This window comes from Felis catus, chromosome E2, assembly GCF_018350175.1.
Source record: "Felis catus isolate Fca126 chromosome E2, F.catus_Fca126_mat1.0, whole genome shotgun sequence".
In the NCBI taxonomy this organism is placed as follows: domain Eukaryota; kingdom Metazoa; phylum Chordata; class Mammalia; order Carnivora; family Felidae; genus Felis; species Felis catus.
Genome location: NC_058382.1, coordinates 57018060 through 57035884, shown reverse-complemented (window position 1 = coordinate 57035884; position 17825 = coordinate 57018060). Strand labels below are relative to the sequence as shown.

The following is a 17825-nucleotide window of genomic DNA, read 5'->3' as shown; positions in this document are numbered from 1 at the left end:
TGCTGTGGCTCCCCCGTGTACAGATGGGGAGACCGAGGAAAGTGAGGCCAGGCGGCTCCAGCCGTGAGGCCGCGCACTGCCTTTCAGAACAGGATGGAGACACGAGCAAGTGTGAGCGGGTCGGTCCCAAGACCGTCAGCATCCCCGAATCAGAATTAACCCTATCTCTAGCAGACCTGAGGACTGAGCCTGTGGCAAACCCCTTGTGGAGAGAGACTGGGGGAGGGAGCAGGGGGGTGGGGGTGTCTGAAGCACAGACCCCCAAGCAGCGAGACGAAGGTATCGGGGCTCCGACCAGCGGTTCAGGGGGAGGGGAGCAGAGCCTCTCCTCAGATGGGGTCTGAAGGGGAAGGTGGGGGACATGGAGGGAGAGCAGGCTCTATGGTTGGGGGGTGCGGAGCACGGCTTCAGGCCTGAACCTGGCACGCTATGGAACCCAAGGACAGTCACGTACTGAGCACCTGCTGTGAGTCTGTCCCCTCTGCGGGCACTTTGCAGGGGAAGACACTGTGGTCCGAGGGGTTGTCCAGGGTTCCCTGAGAGCAAGCGTGCTGGAGCCCAGGTCCGGGAGACAGCACCTACACCCGCGTCCCCCGCGTCACGACGTCACCTGGGTGGTGGGCGGTGACCAGCGGGACGTAAATTCACGACGCGGGGATCCAGTGACCTGCTGCAGCCCTCCGAACCCACCGCTGCGGGGCTATTTTGCAAAGGATGACATATGTACACCTGGGCGGTCTGGTCGTCCCCCACAGGGAGCGGTGAGCCGGGCCGTTTGAGCCGCCTCTGCCCTCCTGGGGGCCGTGGGGTTGAACAGACGGTAGCACACAAGGTGTGAGGCGAGCGTCGGCCCAGCGCGGCACCACGAGGCGGCCCGGCTCCCTCCCTTCGGTGACTTGGACTGACGCCCGGAGACAGGACACCCACCCACCCGCGTCCATCCATCGCAGGCCGTCTGGGCTGCTGTGACAAAATATCACCGACCGAGTGGAGGCTGGAGATCCAAGGTCAGGGTGCTAGCACGGCTGCGGGAGGGCCGTCTTCTGACCTCACATGGTAGAAGGGGCCGGGGGCTCCGTGGGGCTTCTTGTTAAGGGCACTGATCCCCACCTCCTAACACCATCACCTTTGGCGGGGAGGGTTCGAGATAGGAATTTGGGGGGGTACAACACTCAGAGCACTGCACCACCCACATCCGCCCGGCCGGCCAGCCGGCCCATCTTACGAAGCGCCGGAGAGGAGTCATGACAAGAGGCTTGACAAGAAAAAACCACCACTGGGTGTGGCAGGAGCCGGGTGACAGGCACGTGGGCTCATTAGGCTATCCTGTCCGCTTCTGTGTATTTGGTTTGAAAAGTTGCGCAAGAGGAGGCTAAATATGCGAGAAGGTGAGAAACGCGGGGGTGCGGGGTTGGGGTCTCAGGCAGGCAGCTCTGGAAGAACTCTCCCCGAGCCCCTCGAGGGCGAGGACCCCGGGCCTGGTGGGGCTCCAGAGCTCAAGCGCTAGATTAGCTGGGGGCCAAGTGGAGCAGCGCCAGAGAGAGAGAAATTTCTAGTGGCGACCGCCGTCACGCCGTTCACGATCAGGCAGCAGCCCCACGTGGGAGGTGACGCACAAGGACCGGGGGTCGGGTCTGGAAGATGAAGGGCACGGAAGGCTGGGGGACCCGTCTGCAGGAGCGAGGACACGCACACACGGACACCCCGCCCCTCCCTGCCTCTCTGTCCTCACGCTCTCCTTCACGGGACACCCGCACACGCCCAGCCCGTGGGGTCTCGGCTCTCGGAGGTGACCACACACACCGTCTTAAATAACCACCTATTTAATGCTTCGCAGAACAAAACCGTTCTGTACTACGAGGATCACTGGAAGCCTGCAGCACCGCGATCTTCGTCTCCGATCCGGTTTAAGCCCCAGGCAACCACGCCTTGCGTGCTCGGCGATTTTGGCAAACGGTGTGCAGTCACGAACATTTTCATGCATTCGGCATCTCCCAAATCTAAGCGAAATGGAGCACAGCCCGCTATCCCTGTGCGGCGAGTGGAGAGAATCGGCTAAGACAACCACGGCTGAATTACGTTCTAAGCTCGAGGGAAAAGCTACTCTCACCCGGGCCACCTGCCGGGGTCCTCGAGAGGCTGCCCGGTCCACCGCGGGACGACAGCCAGCAGAGACTCTAGACCTTTCTAAAGATGGAGGTGCCACCGCACCCCCTCTGGCAGCGGGCCAGGCCGCTCTTCTGGGGAGAGCACACCCACCCACCCCGCGACCACCGGAGCCCCCATCGCGCGCCAGGCACCACGCCTTCGCTCTCTCGCGATGGGAGTTAGGACACAGCCTTCCGGTGCGGCCCTGCTCTGGGCAGGAGAGCGCACTTCAACTCTGCTTTACTAAAAAAGGCTCTTTTGATCCATAATCCGCCACCCCAACCCCCCCAACCCATCCAGAAAATTATCCTTGTCTGAGTCAGAGACATTGCTTGAGGGCAGGTTTAAAGTTTGCTGTTCTTGTGAAACTGGGCCACGAGGCTGAGCACCTGCTCGGAAGCCTTGATGTTCTTGGCGCAGAGGTAGCTGGTGCTGTTGGCGGCCGTCTCCTCCAGGTAGTACCGGTAGTTGACCATCAGGCCGCAGGAGCCGGCGACGCCCTTGAGGCTCGTGTCGGCCAGCCAGTTGAGGCGCCACAGCACGGCCCCGTTCTGCAGGTGGAAGTTGGCCACGGGGTTCAGGGCGTAGCCCCGGTGCTTCTCCCCGTACAAGTACCAGGCACAGAGCCTCATCAAGGGGGCCTGCAGCACCCTGACCAGCTTCTCAGACTTCACCCACTCGCTGCTGCTGAGCGAGACCTTGAGGGTCTCGTTAACGGGACCGCCTAGGATCTCCGAGATTTCTTTACATTCGGAATCTGTGAGCAGTTCAATCCTCCCGTGTTCCTTTGCTTGTGAGTTCAGGAGCCCCAGAAGCCACTTGGTGAAGCCGGGGATAGGAGACAGACTTGAGAACGTCCCGAGATGAGGAAACTCTCTCTGTAGGGCACGGTGGGTGGGGGAGGGAAGGTGGAGAGAACACACACACGTAACTCAGCAGGCATGTCACCGAGACGGAAACGCCTCTCCACGTGTCATTCGCGCACCATTAAGCGCCGCATGTCGCTCTGCGGTTTACCACGTGCCCTCTGGGGTGCATTTTCTCCTTTCGAGGGGCATTTATGAAGAACCTGACATATGCCAGGCCCTAGAGATACCCTGAGTCCCCAAGGCGAGCCTCTACGGGCTGCCAGTCAGGGGCCCGGCCCGACATGAGCAGGGGCTGCTGCTGAGAAGCGGGGCACGCAGTCCTGTGACCGCATCTCCGGAGCGTCTGGTCTGCCGTGCCCCTCCCGGGGACTGCTCTGTGGCCACACAGCCCGGCCTGCCATTTTACCCAGTGACCGTGTACTGAACAAATCATCGCTTGCAGAGCTAGCCCACAGTGGGTGTGGACTGTGGGCCAGAAGGCGGGGGGGGGCACCGGGGGTTTCTCCATAGCAGACAGGACGGTTCATGTTCAAATTACAGCGACGTCTCAAGGACAAGTGTTTTTTTTTTTAAACCCAGCATTTTCTGATTAAAAATGTAATTTATGGTCACTACAGGTGAATTTTTTAAATGTATGATGGAAGGAAAAAAAAAACAACCCCAAAACTACCATCGTCCACAACTTGAGATAACTTAGTCTCCAGGGTTGATAAAGTGTGGCTCCGTCTTTCTCCGGTTTTTACGCGGGCGAGGCATTTAACTTCTATCCCTGCTTTCTGAACTTACGTTGTGACAATTTTCTCCTTTTCATTCAGAATCCAAACACATAACTTAACAGAGTAAAAGATAAGACTGTACCAGGGTTCTCCTAACCGTGTTCCTCTCGAGGGTCTGCCTTTATAAACCGTGATGAACACTCTCGTGCAGAAGAGTGACACGGCTTTTTGGGATTCTCTCTGGTGACTTTCTGGCTCACGGCGGGGTGCTGTGACCAGCCAGCAGGAAGGCTACTGGGCTGAGGGGCCAAATCTGACCGATTCAGAAATCGACTCTGCGGGTGAACCTCCGACCCCGCCTTTCTCACCGATACGCCCCCGCCCCCCACCCCATTCATCAACACCTCAGCAAAGAAGAAGGAAAGAAGAAACTTCAATTAATTAGATGTGGCTCCTTATCGCCTCCAGGGAGGACGTGACAGAGAGTGATTCTAATGACGCTGATCGCCTGCTGAACCCTGAGTTCTCAGATTTAAGATTGATTAGGAATTTAACGCAAAGCACGCTGACGTTTTAATTCCACTCTGTCGCTCTCCACGGAAGGGTTTCTGCTGCAGCGACACTGCTGAAACCACGCAAACAGGAGGATACCACTCTCAGAGCCAGTTATTAGCAACCTAATTATTTTACCTTTAATTAGATTCTGCCCATTGCGGCTCACTCAAGCCCCTTAGGAGAGAGTTTCAAAAAGCTAGACCCAGAGAGAACCTGAGCGTTTCTGCTGTAGGGTGGCGAGGGGCTCTTCCCAGGATGACGGACAGAAGTTATTACCCAAAAAAAAAAAAAAAAAAAAAGCCAGCCTATCTGCCCGCAAGCTGCCGGGTCTAACCTCGCACTGCCTCCGTCCTGAGTGTTCTCGGGGAGCCTAGAACGTGCCAAGGGCCATCTGGCCCTTTCCACCTCTCCTACCTCCCTCTAGATCCCCTCTGGTCCCCCGTCCCCAGGGGCTGACACCCCCTGCCCCCGCACCGTTCCCACCTGCAGCTCCTTGAGCACTCGCTTGACGAGGAAGGTGCCCAGCTCTACCCCCTGCAGTCCGGGTTGCGTCAGGCTGATGGAGTAGAAGATGGCCGCAGAGATCTGGCTCCCCTCCTCCGTCTCCGACGGGGGACACTCCTTCACTATGGCCTGGAAAACACCACGGTGGTCATGGTGGGCTTGGGCCCCCCGCTTCCCACGCCTGCCCTACCTCTCGGGGCCGGGAGAAGCCAGTGAGGATGGGAGCCCGGAGACCTCGGCCCTGTTCGGGGCCTCGGCTCTCGAGACCCAAGGCCTGTTCCGGTTTGAGACCTCTCAGGAGGCGGCAACGCACGGCCTCCCTGGGTTGTTTGCTCCCCCTGCACTGTTTCTATCGCAGCGAACTTCTCAACAAGCAATGCGTGTTCCCTTTGCCTTTTCCGGGCCTCTGTGCGGTCAGAGACGGATGAATCTCCTCCCCGCCAGCACCAGACGTAACCCGCCGACCCGGCTGGTAGGCCAGCGCCTCCCTCTCCGTGGCTGCCCTGCGTGGGCCTGACCGTTCTACCCTGCGGTCATTCTCGCTCCTTGTCTCTGAACTCTGGGCTTTCAGATTTGCCAACAGGCCATACGCAATCCCACAAAGTCTTTCTCTCAGCAAGTTCACCTTTCTGTACCCTTTTGATTTTGTGCTACGTCTTTGTTTTTCCTTGGGGAAAACACACATCCGCACAGACACGCACACGAAGTAATGCAGAAAGACTCCTACTGGGAAGTCCCTTAGCCAAGGCTGATTTTATTAGCTCTGAGTTCTGGGCGTGGTTTTCTGAACCTCAACACTCTGAAGGTCACCGGACAACAGCGGGACGGCAGGCGGGGACCTCCAGTTTGCTTCGAGGCAGGTGCACCAGCTTGCTTCCCAGCACGCATTTAAGCTGCTAACTTCCGTCAGCGACACCCGATTCTGGCGGCGGGGGTGTTCCCTCCACGAGGTCTGGGAGTCCACGAGCTTTGCGAAATTGTGTGTGGAATGTGCGGGTCTGCGCGCGTCCCCGGGGGACGACACCCTCGAGCTTTCAGCCCCTGGAGATGCTCAAAGGGTCTTTCCTGTGGCTTCTGAAGAGCTAAGAACGCCGCTGCTGTAGGAAGGCGGGGTGGATGGGGACAAAGGGCCAGGGACACCCCCCGGGGCCGCGCTCTGACAGCTCGGTGCCACCTGGGTCAGGACGCACCTCTGCCTCGTGCCCACTCTTCACCGTGTGAGGTCGCCTCCGCTGTCTTTCTGGAATGCTGCAGGTTACCTTGTGTTCCTTGCTCAAAACGTTCCAGCAAGCCTTTTTTTTTTAAGTTTTCAAAACACAAATGAATCTTTCTTTGGTTACACAAGAGACTGCATGATGTCAACGAGGCAAAACGTGTACGCGTGAGGAAGGAAGCACAAGTTATTCCCAAACCAAGTCCTGCTGTTAACCTTCCGGTGAACACCTTCCAGTCTGTCCCAATGGCGTAGGTGCGTGCACACTTCAACACACACACACACACACACGCGCACGCACACGCACACACGCACACCCTGCGCACACGCTGTCTCCCCGCACCCACGCGCCCCATTCTCCCACGCCCTGAGCGCTGGGGTGGAACCCCGGTCTCACCCTTACTGGTACTGGGATCGCGGGCAGATCTCCCAAGTTACCCTAAGCCTCAGTCTCCTCACGTCCACGAGGACAAGAATAACAGGAGAAACGCTGAATGCCCAGGGCGGCACGAGCAGGGACGCGGGGACATGGCTCATGAGCTGACGGGCACCCAGCAAACGCTCGATCCCTATATGCTTAAGCGCACACTGATCATGCCGGTCTGGAGCCTGAATTTCCGGCCGTTCAAGACCCGGACAGTGAGCAACCGTCCACGCTCCCAGGTCTGAGCATCACGTAGGGAGAACTCCCCAGAGTGGAGATTGTAGGTCGCACAGAACGCACGTCTTCTATGTTCACAGACGTCGCCAAACTGCCCTCAGAGAGGCTGTGGCGGCTTCCAGCGCGTGCGGGTCCCGCAAACGCAACGTTCACGAGGGACTTTCTCCGTGGAGGTCAAGAACGCCCGCCCGCTTGCCCTGCTTGGCCTCTCCACCTTCTGATACCACGAAAGGCTGCCTGGATGCCCATCCTGGGATCTGGTATCATCTTTCCAGCTTCCGGACCGGCCATCCCGGACCCAGAGCCGCAGCCCGCCGGGCCCCGCGCTCTGACAAGCCCCAAGTGCCCCGGGGTCTCCGCTCCCTCGCCTGCTTCACCCTCCCCGTGGTCAGGCCCCTGCTCCCAGCCCCCGCACTGGGTCTTCTCCAGCCCCGGCAGGAAGGATCCGCTCCTTCCCGTCCACCCCAGAGCAGGCAGCGCCGGCCAAACAGGGTCCCGGCTCCTCGGCTCCCCGGGCCGAGCTCTGGGCCCACCTCAGGCACGCCGCGCAGTCTGATTTTCAGTGTTTTAGCCACGGGTCTTGAAACCCGTGGGGCCCCGGGGCCCCTTAACGACCACTAAAGTGTTGAAGGGTGCACCCTTCCTTCCTTAGCCACGTCTTAGCTGCAGGTCGATGTCCCCAGAGGAGCACCATCCTTGTTCTGGAACTGTCTATACACGACGTGTCTACACTCTACAGAGTGTAGACACAGACCGGGAGATTTTCTCTAGCTGATTCAAAACTCCACAGATGCCTGGGGCAATCTACTTCACGAGGGGGGCGGGGGGACACAACCACGTTTAAAACAGCGTCAGGGACTCTGCGCCGCAGCCCTGAGCCGGCCGGCCGCGGGTACCTGGATGTTGCTGGAGATCTCGCTGGTGAGCGCCACGTGCAGCACGACCAAGGGCTCCTCGGGGCTTGCACAGTGGGAAAAGAAGTAACACCTCCTGTAAGGCCCGACGCGTCGTTTCATATCCATCCAGTTTTTTACAGGATGCACGGCCTCAGACCTGGGGGAAAGTCAGAAAGAAGTAAGCCAGGGGGACAGCTCGCAAGGTACGTAACCACTGCCGATTCCTGTGCGTGCTGCCAAGGGAGCCTTGGTGGCTCGCTCAGTGAGGCCCAGTCCTCACTACAGTCCATCCGCCCTTCGCATGCAGCCTCAACAGACCTGTCAGGAAAATTCAAAGAAAACCGTTTTAATGTGAAACAGCGCTGCTGACAGGAACAGCAGCTAATGACCCTGGGACCCACAAACCGCCCCCTGCTTCTTAACACCTGGTCTCAAGGCTAGTTTGCAGGCCCCCGGAAGCAGATCCTGACACGGGTGACCTGAGGATGCTTGCACCTCCCGGCCGCTCTCTCCTCCGAGTCTGCGGCGTGAAGCCCGTGCCGCAAACACGCAGCCCGGGTTGTCCAGCGGCCTCGTCAGCCACGTGTTGTTTGCAACGTGTCAAACGGGAGCCCCTCGGGTTTGTCACGCTTCAAAGCGCAGCCTTTCGCGAGCCTCAGTGTCTATAAGACGGCATGGGACCAAGACCCGCGAGGGAAGAGCGGCTCCTGTCCGTGGGGACCGCTCGGGCTTCGCCGTGTCCTGCGCACGCGGGGACCACGCCCCACACAGCCCATCCAGAGACTTACGCCAGGGAGGTGCTGTCACAACTACGGGAGGCAGATGCCGTTGGGGTCACTAACGCCAGGAGTCGGCCCAGCGGGACCCTGTGGCTCTGAGAATGGGGTGTGGGGAGAGGCGGGCCGTGCACTTGACCACGGGCCACACACGTTGTGCTTGGGCCACAACGCGGGTGGACAGAGGCCGGCTTTCAGCTCCCGTTCAGGAAAAGTGACAACTTGAATACTTACTCGCTGATTTTCTGCAGGACCTCACACGGCGAGTGCCAGGTGACCCGTTCCAGGCTCAGGAAGCCCGAAGAGAACCACTCTGAGAGCATGCCCTTCAGCACTCCGTTCATCTCCTGAAAGGGAGAACACAGAGTGCTGGCTTCTGGGGACAGGCCGGCCAGCCCGCCTCTGTGCCACCACCAGCCGACACGGGGGGGATCAAGCAGGCAAGAGGGACGCGAAAGCAGACCGCGGGGTGCTTCTCCCAACGGCTTCCTCGGTGACAGCTCCGCGGGACTCACCCCACCCAGGTGGCCGGCACCCGGCTCTCGCCCCGCCTGGCCACCCCCCTCAGTAAGACCTCAGGGGGAGCTTTCGATCTGAGCGAAGCTGCCCGATCGGACGGCGTGTTCCAGCTCACGCGCCACAGTGAACGCGACTGGAACTCGCGAAGTCGACAGAGCGACGGCTGGTGCGCCACGAAGGGAACGCTAACACGGGGGGCGCGGGGATCAGGACCTCCCCCTCTCGGGAACATTCTGGGACGTGCCCAAACGTCTCTTGTTTCCTGAGAGGGGCAAGTACTGGGGGTCCAGGCACCATATCCGTCAACTCAAAGGTGCGCGTTTTCATATTGTAACGTCTCTGAAGTCGGGATTCATCTTGCAAACGATGGCGGGGTCACCGCTTCACTCCTAGCATTTTTTTCTACCTTAGTGGGACATAGAATAGAGTGTGTCCGGCAATCGGTGACCTTAGATTTGATGAAATTATTCTAAGTTCACTTCACTGATTACATCTAATCTACTTCCGGAAGTGAGGAGCCAACTTTACCATCCAAGACACGCGCGCCCAAAAACCTTTCAAGCAAGAATGGAACCGGAGGCACCCAGGGCAAGGCGAGGGTGCAGGGGCAGACCCAGCTCAGTGTAGCCCACTGTGACCGCACTGAACGTGGAACCGCAGTAGGCTTCCTGACGGCTCGAGCCGTCAGGATGCCGGGGCACCAGACGCGGGTGGTTGTTCCTCAACAACTGTTTCCTTTTCTGCTTTAGGCAGGCACATGGCTGTCCAGGTTCAAGATCACACTGCAGCCAGGGGCAGTCAAAAGAGCGAGTCCTGGCCAAACAGATGTAAGCAGAAGTAAACATGTCAGGAGCATGCCCTTTGCTCATCTCTTCTTTGTTCCTCTCACCGCAGCCTGGAAGGTGATGTGATGGCTAGAGCTGGAGCAGCCATCCTGGGCCATGAGGTAACTTTGGGGAGGAAGGTTTTTCGGGGAGAATAACAGACGGAAGTCAGGGTCAACTGAGGGCATCACAGAACAGAATCAGTCCTGGGGTGTCTACCTCCAGACTTTTACATGAGAGACAGACTTCTGTCTTATTCAAACCACCATTATTTCGGGTCTCGGTTATTCACAGATGAACTACATACTAACAGATACGCTGAATGTTACTGAAGAATAACACACATCTCAGTATATCCAGTACAGAATTGACAGAGAGCTACCACCGCAAAAGCTGTAAAAACGTCCACATTTTATTCCCTGGTAAACGAAAGGACTCACAACTGTGTCACTGGAGGATAAACTTGAAGTAAGTAAAATAAAGGGTTGGTGGCTCTGAAAAGCTTTCAGAATGAAGTAAGATCCCTCTTTAAATATTTAAGGCCTGGGGCACAGAACCAGCCACCGATTTGTTCTGTGGGACCCCATGGGGGCGAAGAGGGAGGTAAACTTAGGACCAACAAGGGGGAGTCACGGACAGATAGACTTGGACCGAATTTAACGTAAAGGAGCAGTCTGGAATAGCCAGGGTTGACCACAGATGCTATCCGGGGAGAGTGGACATCACCACGAGCGGGGACCAAGGGCAGGGTTTACAAGGATTTGGTGGAGCCGTTTTAAGGATTTAATGGCTGGACCAGATGCCCTTTGCGAGTCTCTTTAACTCTGAACTCCATAACCCGGTCTCCCTCCCTCAGCTCCACGCTCGGTGAGGGCAGACGTGGCTTTGACTTCACACCTCTAGATCCAGAGGCACTCAGCGGGCTCTCCCATGTGGAGGACGGTTAACAGACTGATGCCAAACGAAAAAGGGGAGACAGACTAGAGAGTGGAGAGGATGAAGGGGCAGGAAGGGAGGCCAAGAGAGGCCAAGCGCCAGGCATACAGACGGCTGCTCATACAACTGTGTTCACTACACCGGATCACAGCGGTTCTTAAACTTCCCGGGGTCTTCACGCGCTCGAGTGCTTGCTAAAAACCACGGGCCTGCTCCCCAGAAAAATGCACACACATTCCTCAATTTTTGCACCCAGTTTCCTGGGAATTGTGGATGGCCTGTGAAACTCATCTATGGATCATCCCCAGAGGTTCGCAGACGCCGGACTGGGAACCTCCACCCTGGACGGTTGGGACTGGATCGGCCGAACTCCATGGAGGGTGTGCGGGCATCTCCAGCGCATCCCTAACAGGAGAGTGCGGGACATGCCTGGCTTCGGTATCGATTCAGGATTAATTACGAAAGAAATGGCTTGGCTGATGAGAGCTCGCCCTCCAAGGTCTCTTCGTTCTATTTCTGGCTACTGACGGCTATGAAATGTGACATTGCTACATGAGAGCTGGGTATCTAGGTGAAAGGGCACACGTCCCCAGGCTCAGCGCCCACGGGCCGCAGCTGTCCCTGCTGGAAGGCACCAGCGGCCCGAAGGCTGTGGGATCACGGACAGCAGGAGGGAGAGAAACTGCCTAGGCTTCTCGCTCATCAATTCAGCCATCAGTTGTCAGGTGTTCGATCCAAGACTCCCACTCCCAACTGCCGGGGATGCCAGTCAGCGTGGGCTCAGTCTTCCGGACCCGCCAACGCCTGTTATCTTGGAGGACACTGAGCGGAAGGCCAGCCAGCCTCCCCTTCTGGCAGAGAAAAAGCGGTCCCCCACCCTCTCTTCTGGAGTTTTTGGCTATCAAGATCTCCCGATGTCTGGAATGTGGAGAAAAGCTAGTTTTCACTGCTCGGAAGCCCTGAGCTGGGCAAGCGGACCCGAAGCACAGGACAGGGTCACGGGGCCACAGCGAAGACATTTTAGGTCTGATTCCAACTGATAGAGGCTCCCCCCCCACCCCACACCACCCCAGGCGACTGGGGCAGCCTTGATGAACTACAAAAAAGGTCCTTTTTAGTTTAGCTAAGCACAGAATTTAGGAGAGCCAACAAGGACCTCTGTGTTCACTGAAAAGCAGGACATGTCACTAAAAGAGGCCGGACGACAAGGTGTCGGGTGCGGCCCGACATCGCAGCGGTGGGGACGCCGGCCCGTCCGGCACGAGTTTAGCCCCCTCCCCACCGTCAAGGCCTGCACACCTTTCACCCCACTGGAATTTCTCCGCTCAAACTGCCATCAGGAAACCCTTCGGTTTTCTAAATGCCAACTTCCCTCCGGTGTCCCCAGACTGCTGGACGGTGCTCAGACCTTCTAGAATATGGACTCAACTCAGCCTCACGGGGGACTTTCTCCCTGAGAAACTGCACTCTTCAACCCCAAGAGGCCTTCGGAGACGCCTCCGGAGAAAATCAAAAAGCGTCTAGACCACACACACAGCAAGCGTGCACTGATCCTCACAGCCCGACGTCCAGTAATCACAACCCCCGGGCAGAGACCAAGAGCCGGACAAACCGTGCCCTCATCTGTAAACCTTATTTTTAGCAAAGCTGAACAACCCTCACAGCATTTCCTGGAAGAGAAGCAGGCTGACCTTGAGCGTTGCAGCCGCCGGCGCAACCTCTCACGTTGGCGCACGGCCAACGGGCTAAAACCACCAGAAACCATGACTGTACCCAGTGGACGGCAAAGGGGGCCCCGGGAACCGGCCCCTTCCATCTCCGCACGGCGCTTCTTCCGCTGTCCCGCCAGAGACGCCCCATCAGCATTGCTGTGGGCCTCACGTTAGCTGGCTCTCCTGAAAATGCCACGGCGTCCTACAGGACTCGGCACCCAAGAGCGCGTGGCAGACACACATCCCGGGGTAAATGCTCGGGGCTGAGTCCGTAGCAGCCCGCACGGCAACTGGAGCGTGTTCACGTGACTTCCTCTAGCGTGTCCGGAAGTCAGCAGATGCCGGGGAGCAGCACAGCTGTGGTGAGGTGCTGTGTGCCCACGGTGAAGGGTGCCGAGATCCGAGGCGCTGGCGGAGCAAGCTCCCTGCTCCCCCCAGCATCACGGGGCACCCCAGGCCCCTGGCGCCCGAGACTCCTGCCTTAAAGCTTCGCGTGCCAAGCTTCCAGTACTTTCTGACACTGTACTCCTAAACGCAGAAAGTTCTAGCTGCGTCGCCTCATCAGCTTGGATGCAAAACCCAGAAGGTGGGAGAAGAAACGGAGTCAAAGCGCGGTACACACACTAAGTGATTCTGGCGATAGAGTACAAGGCCGGATCCCGGTGACATTTTCTAGGGACAGAAAAGGTGATTCTCTGAACGACTTAAGTGACAGGGGTTGAGAAAACTGTTACGTGACTACGTGGGACACGGGAGAAGGAAATCCATGGCTTCAGCACTAACGGTTACATGCACTAGATACAAGGCCCCAATTTTCAGGCAGAGAAAGGCAAGAGGAGTGACTCAGCACCTAGAAGAGGCGTCTTGCACCCAGTGTGTCCAGACCACACACGGACGCAAAGGTCAGGCTACAGTTGTCGTCATCCTTTGCTCAAGAAAGATCTTTACTCCACATGACTTTCTGCCTGTGGGTATGCAATGTTTCTTCTGTGTGTGCACAGCCTTGGTTGAAAAAACAAAGGAAGCCCGAACCCCGGAGGGCCTGGTGTCGCTGCCAGCTTGGGATCTCCCTGGAGCACGCCCCTCTCCCCCAGACAAGTCTCAACGTCACGGCTTCCAGCTGCCACCTCCCAGCCTGCACGACACCCACCTTTTCTCGCGTGGGGAAGAGCAAAGGATGGACACATTCAGTAACATCTCACAGAATCGGAGGACTCAGAACTGGATGGGACCTCAGAAATCACTGGGGCCAACAGCCTGAAATCGGCAGTCCAAGTGTCTGACACAAGGCCTCCGTTGGCTGTGCAGAAACCTTCCAAGCCCTCTGGGCTTCCCTCCAGGCTCAAGGCTCTGCGTGGAATGGTCTGATGTCAAGACAGTTGGGAGCAGTATGTGCCGACCTGCTCTGGTGGCGGGGGACCTGGGAGTCTCATCTCATGCATCATCCAGCATTTTGCTATGCTGGACATTGAAGACAAGGCTCCCGGTCTCCAAGGGGCTGGTTATCTAGTTGGGGTGGGGGAGGGCTGGCGGAGTAATACATCTCAGACGCTACATTCTGGGGTTAAGGCACAAAATGCAGGCGAGGTGCACAAATAACAACGTAGCCTGTGAGCCGCCAGACCAGGTAAGGCCACCTTGCACTGGAGGGTTGGAAAGGCTCAGGGATGAGCAGCTCCTACTCTAACGGGCTTCCCAGGCAAGAAGGCGCAGGAACGTGTGTTCGGGAACTTTCCGTCAAAGAGCCGGCGTGGCCGCAGAGGTTCTGTGGAGAGGGGCGAGAAATGGACGGTACGGCTGGCAATGTCCAGGGTGGTTCGGCGTAAGCCAAAAATGCCAAAAGAAAGACATTAAATGTTGGTCCTTCCGGCCTTCAAGGGAGTAAAGACCGACTTGTGGTGTCAGAGAAAGATGAGCACTGAGGTTAGGGATGAGACGGAAGTTTGTACGTTTACTCTTGGAAAGAGCAAATGCAGTCGCAACCAGAGAATACTAAACTGATTTGGTAAAACCAAATAAAACAAACCCATTAACTAACCGGGTTGTCTCATCTTGCCCTTGATTTTGTGGAAAAAGGCAGATTCTAAGAAAACAAATCCCTTTCAGATCTAGTCCAGTCGTCAACTCTGAGAATCAACGTGTGGCGACAAAGTACACAATTCGGGAGTCATGAGGACGGGGCTCGAGTTCCGGCTCTGCACCCTGGGCACTGCACTTGACTTTGACAAGCTTTAATAATTTCCTCTGCACAACACGTCCCTATGGCTTGCTGGCAAACGAGCAAGTGCATGAGAAGCACCCACCATCACCGTGCCTGCTGCTAACTCTTCCCGTACTAGAGTGGAAGCTTCTGGACCGAGTGACCTTAGTGCCAAGACCATGTCCAGTGGTCGCAAGTCACACAGATGGATGGACAGACAGGTAAACGATTTCATTCTGGGACAGGCGACATTCTACCCAACTCTTCAGTCTCCTAGGCAGTAAGAATCAAGTTTCAGAAAAACCAGCATGGAGCGCTGGTCCCTGCTTCAAGAAAAAAATAAAGTATGCTTGGATTGAAGACTAGACCCAAGCAGATGGGAATGCACACGGTGTGTCGAACACAGTCTCGGCCATTCAGACCGGGCTTGAGCCAGAATCATGATCAATTCAGATCTCGGCATTATAAGTTAAGCAGCCATCATGAGTAATCAAATCACAGCACTATTATCACTGAAACGAACCCCATCCTTAACGATACACAATCTTTAGGCACATAGATAAAGTCTTTGGTGAACACCTTAACTCCCGCAGCAGGACGTGGTTATAAAGCGTACCACGAAGAACCCCAGACTTAAGATGTGCGTAGGTGATCGGAGACATATCTATTTGCTCTAAGTTCTTGGTCAAGTTTCCCCCCCTCAGTGTCTGTCTCCTTAACCCACGTAAGAATAAGGCAATGAATGTGAAAATTACTGTGCCAGTGTTAGAGTTCTAAGTGAATTAGGACATAACCGATCAACTGCTCCATTTTTTAAAGCCAACTGCACCTTCAAAAGTTCTGAACAACAGACGCTTCTTGAAACATTTACATCATTTTTTGGTCGTTGTTCACTAAAAGGGCAGGTCAGCGGTCCTTTCGTATTTAATACCAATAGCATAAGAGCACTATATTCGCCTATTGGGATCTTTCGTGTCGTTTTTTAAATCCTACCGTATTTACTTGCATCCAACATGAGCCCACCGTGCTACGCACCTGATTACTCAAGTACTCAACTTGGAATCATCACATTTCAGGGCTGAACTCAGGAAAGTGAAATGTCCTGCCCAGCCAGGCGGCAGAGCCCGGAGACATCATCTTTGTGCGTTCCAAAGGGTTTCTTAGACAACGAGGCTTACACACAGAATGAGCGTGCAGCTAACGTGTGCTGACACCACCTGGGTTTTTGGAGGCTACGTGGTGCTCGGTTTGGTACTGGTTCAAGTATACCACATAGAGGAAACTCCCAGCTAAAACGGTAAAAAAGAGACTTCGTGGAGCACGCTAACCAGGAAGGAGGAGTGACAGTCACGTTAAAGGAACGCAGTGCCGAGTTTCTAGTAAGGGTCAACACTGGAACCAGGCAGGGATTCAGAAAGCCTGGGAAGGAAGGGGACGGGGCAGGGGTTCAGGGGGCTGTAACTCTGGGCAAAGTGTGCGCGGCTTCGGGCTGGGGAAGGTGGAGTGTTTGGGGCTGCAGGGGCAGGTGAGGACTCTCCGGGGAGGGCCATCAAGAGCTCGAGGGCCTGGTGCAAGGCGGGGGGCGGCCCGGGGCCAGGCCTTACCCGGACGTGCGGCCCCTCCACCAGCTTGAGCGCCTGCGCCTCGAGCAGGTCGGCCCGCAGCCGCACCAGGAAGCGCACGCCGCCGTCCAGCTTGCTGATGTGGTGGAAGAGGCCGCGGTAGCGCGGGACCAGCGCGTAGCGCAGCCGGTCCTCGGCCTGCAGCAGCACGGCCGCCTCCCGCGGCTGCTGGCGCAGCTGGAGCACGCCGGCGCTCTGCTCGGCCACCTGGCCGTGGTCCACGCCGAAGCCCCGCGCCAGGCGGCTCAGCAGCTCGGCGCGCTCGGCCGCCTCGGCCAGGCCGCCGTAGAAGCTCACGAAGTCGGCGCACTGGCCCTCGGCCGGCGCCGGCGTCTTCTCGCGCAGCTCGTAGGCCGGCGTGGCGGGCACTGCGCGGCGCAGCAGCTCGTCCATGGCCCGCTCCAGGGCGCCCGCCTCCGCCGCCGCCGGCCCGCTCGACAGCCGGGGTCCGGGCGGCCGCGGAGGAAGCCGCAGGGGGAAGAGACGCCGCGCCGTCAGCGCTGTCCCGAAGCCTCTCATGGCGCCGCGCGGCAGCTACTTGAGGGACGCCGGCGCCGCGGGGCTTCCGGCTTCCGGCGCGCGCCGTTCCCATTGGCCGAGGCTGGGGGCGCGGGCGGGACGGTGGCCAATCGGAGGGAGGGAGGGGTGGCAGCGCGGAGCCAAGTGTAACCAAAGGTCCCGGCGGGGCGGAGACGCGGGCGTGGCTCGTCCCTCCGCCACCCAAAGTCACCTCCCCTGCCGCTGTCCTCTGGCCCCTACGTGCAGGCGCTACACTTGCGGATTCCTGGTCCATCACGTCTGGGGAGGAGCCACGGAACCTGCGTGGTAATTCACTGGCAGGGTAGCCTCGGTGTTAACCCCCTGCCTAGGCGCTCTCAGTTCTTTGCCAGGGTCTGATTATACAGGTGACTCCCACGGCCGCCGCAGCCCGCCTCTGTCCGGAGCTCGGGACCTAGCTTTACAGCTGCCTGCTGCAGAGCTTTTCGTGGATGCGCCAAACGGGGCTTTCCTAACCGTCTTAGTCCCCAACCTGTCCCTCCTTCCTAAGTCCTTGATCACTCATCTATTCAACAGGGTGTTTATGAACTACCTGGTATGTGCCAGGTCCTGTCCTAGGCACGGGGCTAACAGAAGGAGCCAGACAGACCCGATGGTGCCTCACGGAGTTTACAGTCTAACGGACAGGAGAACATAATGACAAATTGGACTCCTGAATTCATCATTCCTTCTGCCTGGCCCCCCGCGACTACAGCCCATGTCACTTCTCACCGGGGCCACTGCAGTAACCTCTTTGCTTCCAAGCTCAGTCCTCCAATCCATTCTTTGCATCAGCTGCTGAGTGAACTTTCTAGATTATCCACTTAGGCGTGTCATTCACTTGTTCAAAAACCAAATGCTTTCTTCTAGCCACATCTGTTGTTCTTCCCACCTCATTTCTATTTCTCTGTGGCCTGGTGGCTCCCAGACTTGTAGATTTTGGAACCCATTCTTAAAACACAAGACAGGGCGGGAAATGCAGTTGTCGGTGGCCTTGTTGGTGTCCGCGGTGGTGGAATCACACTCAGTCTGTAAGCCTCCAAACACACATCTATTTCAGTCTCTCCTTACACGAGAGAGAGTTCCACCACGGTTAGTGAGTGTTGGGCGGGAGTTTGCAGGGCCTGAATCCAAGTA

General features: G+C 57.3%; 2 protein-coding genes across 2 annotated transcripts in view; both read right to left on the bottom strand.

Annotated features, from left to right (window-relative positions):
• The window catches only part of OSGIN1 (oxidative stress induced growth inhibitor 1), a 46834-nt gene extending 39182 nt beyond the window's left edge, over positions 1–7652 (bottom strand). Inside the window, exon 1 of the mRNA XM_019820134.2 lies at positions 7563–7652. The gene's annotated coding sequence lies outside the window, so the exon portion shown is untranslated. The remainder of the gene's footprint in view (positions 1–7562) is intronic.
• On the bottom strand, positions 1808–16702 carry MLYCD (malonyl-CoA decarboxylase). Its single transcript, XM_004001386.4, has 5 exons — positions 16134–16702; positions 8573–8685; positions 7563–7719; positions 4772–4921; positions 1808–3026 (listed from the first exon to the last, which is right to left on the bottom strand). The coding sequence occupies exons 1-5, from the start codon at positions 16668–16670 to the stop codon at positions 2493–2495; spliced, it is 1491 nt and encodes a 496-aa protein (XP_004001435.4). The 5' UTR covers positions 16671–16702; the 3' UTR covers positions 1808–2492.
• Positions 16703–17825: the final 1123 nt, after the last annotated feature.